General features: G+C 37.5%; 1 protein-coding gene across 1 annotated transcript; it reads right to left on the bottom strand.

Annotated features, from left to right (window-relative positions):
• Positions 1-252: 252 nt before the first annotated feature.
• On the bottom strand, positions 253-4,681 carry LOC124373361. The gene is made up of 3 exons (XM_046831736.1): positions 4,607-4,681; positions 1,501-2,319; positions 253-468 (listed from the first exon to the last, which is right to left on the bottom strand). Exons 1-3 carry the CDS (start codon positions 4,679-4,681, stop codon positions 253-255), a joined length of 1,110 nt encoding a protein of 369 aa, XP_046687692.1.
• Positions 4,682-5,297: the final 616 nt, after the last annotated feature.

Below are 5,297 nucleotides of genomic sequence, written 5' to 3'. Positions count from 1 at the left end.
ATGGTATTGAAGTATGGGGAGCAACTAACTACAAGGGGTAATCTAGAACGAGTGCTCTTGCTCCAAAAACGTGCTATAAGAATACTTGGAGATCTCCAGTCAAGAGAAACTTGCAGAAGCAAATACAAAGACCTAAAAATCCTGACTGTAGTAAATCTGTATATTTTGGAAGTTGTAACATACTCACATCTAAAATCATTAAGCCCCATAAGAACCGCAGCAGCTCAGATTCATGACTACAGCACAAGACAGTCAGCCAATTACAGCCTTCCTACACACCATCGCACAATGACTGAGAAGAAACCCAGCTATGCAGGTGCCAGAATGTGGAATGTCCTTCCTCCAGAGCTGAAGACTGCAAGCATTCAACAGTTTCGTCACTTGCTGAAGAACTGGCTTCTTGACCACCCCCATTTTACTCCATGACTGAGTTTTACGGATGGCGACAATCACAGGAATTTTGATCCTCTAGAAGAAACATTTTTCACCATTCTATTTACTATTGTTATTGATAGTATATGTTGTTTTTTTATTAATTTATGACGCAAATTCTGTACTTAAAGTTCATGAATAAAGCATGCTGACTTCTGACTTCTGACAACCTCACAGCCGTCATGTAGTGATCGGTGATCTGTCTCCTGATTACTATAGCTTCTACACTAGTCATGTCTTTACATTCTACTCTGGCAAAAACATGATCAATACATGTCCGTGTCTGGTCTGTTTCGCGTGTAACTTCATGTATAAGAGACTCAAGTCCGCAACTGGCCATTAATGCTTTGTAGCTATCAATATCGTTATCTACTTTAAAAAGATCCAAATTCATGTCACCAATAATTAAAAGATTTTTTGACTCTGTTTCTTTACAAGAATTGAGTAAATATCGTCTTAATTCGTAAACAAAATTTGTAATACTATATTCATGTAATCTGTAAACTGCAATTAAAACATATTCTAAATCATATATTCTTAATCTAACTTTCAAAATGTCTGCTGACTGAAATTTAATTCTTTCATAATGAAAGCTATTAAAAAAATTGCTTTTGAAAAATATAGCAACACCACCAGATCTGTAGCTCTCATTTGAGTGTACTATTAAATCATAGTTAGATATTTGATAAAAATCTGATTCATCTATACCTATCCAAATTTCAGTTAAAATAATGATTTCTGGTAACTTTTTCCAAGAAGAAATTTCCGCTATAAATTCATCAAAATTTTTTCGCATACTACGAATATTTTGCTGAATAATACTTACACTATTTTTCCCTCCTACATTGTCAGTAAAATAACTCTCATTTAGGTTGAAATTCTGCATTTTAAACTAAAAGAAAAAGGAAAACTGTGTCAAATGTATATTGTGTATTATCTAAAAAATTTACTTTTTCTTATTAATAAAATTGTTACATTATAAAGTTTTACTTTAAACCAGTTCGAGAAAGGAAAAAATGCTTAAATCTACAACTTATCAAGGTCAGCCTGGGTTTTAATTTGAATTACAGCAGATCCTTCTTCCTTACGCAGCAGGATGTTGCCGTTGCGCAGCCAGATGTACTTGTAGCCGCGGTCCCTCTTGAGCATCCTCGCCTTGGCCAGCAGCTTCCTCCTCATCGGTGACAGAGACTCGTTCAAGTACACGGGAACGTCCGACGGCCTGTCAAGACTAAGGTGACGAGTGGAAAAGTCCTTCTTCCTCTCACGTCTCTTCTGCAGGAGCGCCTCCCTGTCCAGACGACGGACGAACCTCACGATGATACCTCGTGGTCCTCTATAACCGCTGTCTTTCTGGCCCAATCTGTGGCAAGTGTCTATCATCTCCTCGCTGACATCCATGCCCAGTGCGCGACCAACGTCCTTGACAATATCCAGAACATTTTCATTTTTTTCTTCGGGAATTCCTTGGATCTCCAGACAGTTCCTCCGCGAGTACTGCTCCATGTCATCCACTCTGATTTCCAGTTCATCAACCTTTTTCTTTAAGTTACCATTCTCCAACTCCAAATCGACAACTCTCTTCGAAAACTCCTCTATTTTCTGTAAAGCGCTTTGAAGTGACTGAGCGTTTTCCTCAAGTTTGACATGTAGAGCCTCATAAGAAGTGTTGAAGTCTTGCTTGGTTGCTTTTTGGTCCTCTCGGATGTCATTAAGCACCTTCATCACGTCCTCAAGTGTAAGTTTGCCATCCTGCACACTCGTCTCCAACCTCATGCTTTTCCTGCGTTCGTTGTTGCAAGAGTTACACCTCCACACTGAGTTCAGCTCCTCCAAGCAATCTACATCCGCCTGACTCATGTTCACACACCTAGCGTGAAAACTCGACTGACAATCAGCACAAACGAGTTTTAACTGACTTCTCTTAATAGCACTCAAACAAACTTTACATGAAGCCATTTTCAAAACAAAGAAAAGAAGAAAGTTTTCAAAACTAAGTATTAAAATAAAGTATAGCAATTCGGCACTAGCAATCAAGCTTATACAAGTAAGCACACATGCAGTATAGCTACGGAACGGGAACACTGATAAGAGAGCTTAGCCGCGATACGTCCGCTCCGCTTGGACTCCGACTCATTACTGATTGATTGATTGATTGATTGATTGACAGATGTTTACACATGCATAACTTACAGTCTTTTTCCCAAATACCACTTTTTGATTTGAAAGGATTTCAAATATATCTACTGAAAACTAACATTTGATTTTATTTACCATAAAAATAATTTACAGGAGAGGAAGAGGTTCATGTACAATTGTATACAAATAATAAAATTTCAATATGAACACAGTTTTATGTTCTTTTTATTGTAATAAAATAATTAATAATTAATCATATTGTCAGAAAGACATCAATTATAAATAATCGCTTTGTAAATCAGACCTGAGGTGGGTGTGTGTAGAGCTGTTCCAAAAATTACCCCCAAAGTTTTGGACTGTAGAAAATCTCCTTTAGTGTCCAATTTGTCTTCTACGTTTGTCCTTTGAAACCTGAAATTTAAAAAAAAAAATCTAACCAGTATATACATACATTAATAATAAATTCCTAATCATTTTTTTAATGGTATTAGTCATTACAGCAATGTATACATTTAACTTGTTTATCAGTCTTACCTAAGTTTACACAACTATTTACAATATTCACACGAAGACAATTAGAATACTTTTAATCAACTGTGATGTTATATAATAGTTCCATCCCTCCAAAAATTGAGTGGTGTTGGTCATCGCAAGTATTAGTTAGAAAAGCTTTATGTAATTCTACACAGCAACTCATTTATCCCCCCCCCCCCCCACCCCAGAAGCTCTAACTATAGAGTAATACATTCAACAGAAAATCTATTCAACGGTATTCCCCTCTTACACATATTTCCTGATTTACTCACCGGAAGTGGGTCTAAGTTGCTGGCACCATCACTGGTACCAGATTCAAATTCATCAGTGCCATATAGATTTTGCAGAGGGAATTCCTTTTTGAGTGGTGTAAAATTTTCCAAGCTGGTTTGAATCGATGTGTGAAAGGAGTTTTGACTTCCTGTCTCTTTTAGCTCATAAAATGTGTTACATCTATTGCCTCCTTACAGTGTTCTACATGGTCTTGATATACCAGGCTTGTTCAGAAAAGTAAGATACTGTTTTTTAAAAAAAAAAACCAAGTAACACAATTTTATTTCTACATGAAATCCCAAATCTTAAAATATTTTTCTACATAGTTTCCACCGATGTTCAAACACGTGTCGTACCGAGTGATCAATTTGTCAATACCCTCTTCGTAGAAGGTTCTTGGTAACGAATGTAGCCAAGACTCCATGGCAGATTTCACTTATCATCGGTTTCAAAAGCTTGGCCGCTTAGCTCCTGCTTCATGTGCAGGAACAAGTGGTAGTCAGACGGTGCCAAATCCGGGCTGTAGGGTGCGTGATCCAACTGCTGCCAACGAAATTGTCGAACCACTGTTTGAGTGTCACCAGTGGTACGGGGCCAAGCATTGTCATGAGCAACCAATTCTGTTACTGAGGATTCCTGTCCTATTTTTAAATTGCCCACCTTAGTTTTCTTAAGGTTTTGCAATACCTTGCCGCATTAATGGTTTCACCTCTTGGAAGAAAATCAATCAGCAAAACACCTTTCCGATCCCAAAAGACAGTGCACATGATTTTTTGTGCAGACATTGTCGTCTTGAATTTTTGTTTCTTCGGGGTTGTGTGTGTCGCCACAACATTGACTGCTGTTTTGTATTCCGGTGTGACATGACGGACCCAAGTTTCATCACCTGTCACAATTTTGTATAAAAAATCCTCACCATCATCACTGTACCGTGTGAGAAAAGTCAAAGCACATCCAAGTCTCTTGGTATTGTGCACATTAATAAGCATTTTTGAAGTCCATTGGGAACACAGCTTGTGATAACCTAAGTGGTCCGTAACAATTTCATACAAAAGTGCGTGAAATTTGTTGGAAATCGTCAGATAGCGTTGTCATAGTGTCTGTTCTCTTGGAATTTTTCGTCAACTGCTCTTACCAGATCATCAGTGACGAGGGAGGGCCGACTGCTTTGATTCTCATCAGCACATTTTTTTCAAAGGCAGTTGAACATTCTAACCCACTTTCTCACCATTCCTTCATTCACCACGTCTTCTCCGTAAACATCTGGAAGTTGACGATAAATTTCAGCTAGTTTCACATCCATTGCGTTCAAAAATCTTATTACAGAACGAGTCTCACAATCGGCAGGATCACTAATTGTCTTAAACATTTCAAACGTTCAGTAAAAACTGAAAACACAACGTAGAACAACTAAAATGGCGTGAATCAACAGCCAGTGAACAAGGACAACTAGTGCGCATGCGCGGAACACACCGATTGCTGTGCTACGGCGGCAGTAGAATGAAACAGTACTTATTTTCTGAACACGCCTCGTATCAACAGAAAATATAGGACGAGGAGTTTTGTAATACGCCTTTAACAAAAGATCGGTTCAAAAGTCCCTAATCTGAAATATGTGGACTGGCATCACAAACAATTTAACAAATTTATATTTGTTCAATAAACAACCTAGGCATTAATCTACAAAATGCATCAGCTTTGACTCTTTGCCTTATTTTCTCAATCAACTTGTTTTAAAATCTAAAAAATATAATAAAAGTAAATTCCTCATCCATTTGAGGAAATGAATTTCCCTAAGTTGTAGGTTGATCGATGAGCAACAGAGGTGTCCAGTGGTTAATAATGATAATCTTTTAATAACTTTTAGAGAAAATATTGTTGAACTTTACATAAATATTGTAAATTATTTTCATTGTAAA

This window comes from Homalodisca vitripennis, unplaced genomic scaffold (assembly GCF_021130785.1).
Source record: "Homalodisca vitripennis isolate AUS2020 unplaced genomic scaffold, UT_GWSS_2.1 ScUCBcl_5381;HRSCAF=12072, whole genome shotgun sequence".
In the NCBI taxonomy this organism is placed as follows: Eukaryota; Metazoa; Arthropoda; class Insecta; order Hemiptera; family Cicadellidae; genus Homalodisca; species Homalodisca vitripennis.
This window is presented reverse-complemented; position numbering and strand designations above follow the sequence as displayed.

Bases quoted from the DNA above. Each gene is read 5' to 3' on its own strand.
- LOC124373361 (XM_046831736.1), bottom strand. From the start codon at position 4,681: ATGGATGTGAAACTAGCTGAAATTTATCGTCAACTTCCAGATGTTTAC. The intron at 2,320-4,606 runs GTGAGAAAGTGG...GCTGATTGTCAG, and splicing joins ACGTGGTGAATGAAGGAATG to TCGAGTTTTCACGCTAGGTG. The intron at 469-1,500 runs GTAATTCAAATT...TGTTTCTTCTAG, and splicing joins GTAAGGAAGAAGGATCTGCT to AGGATCAAAATTCCTGTGAT.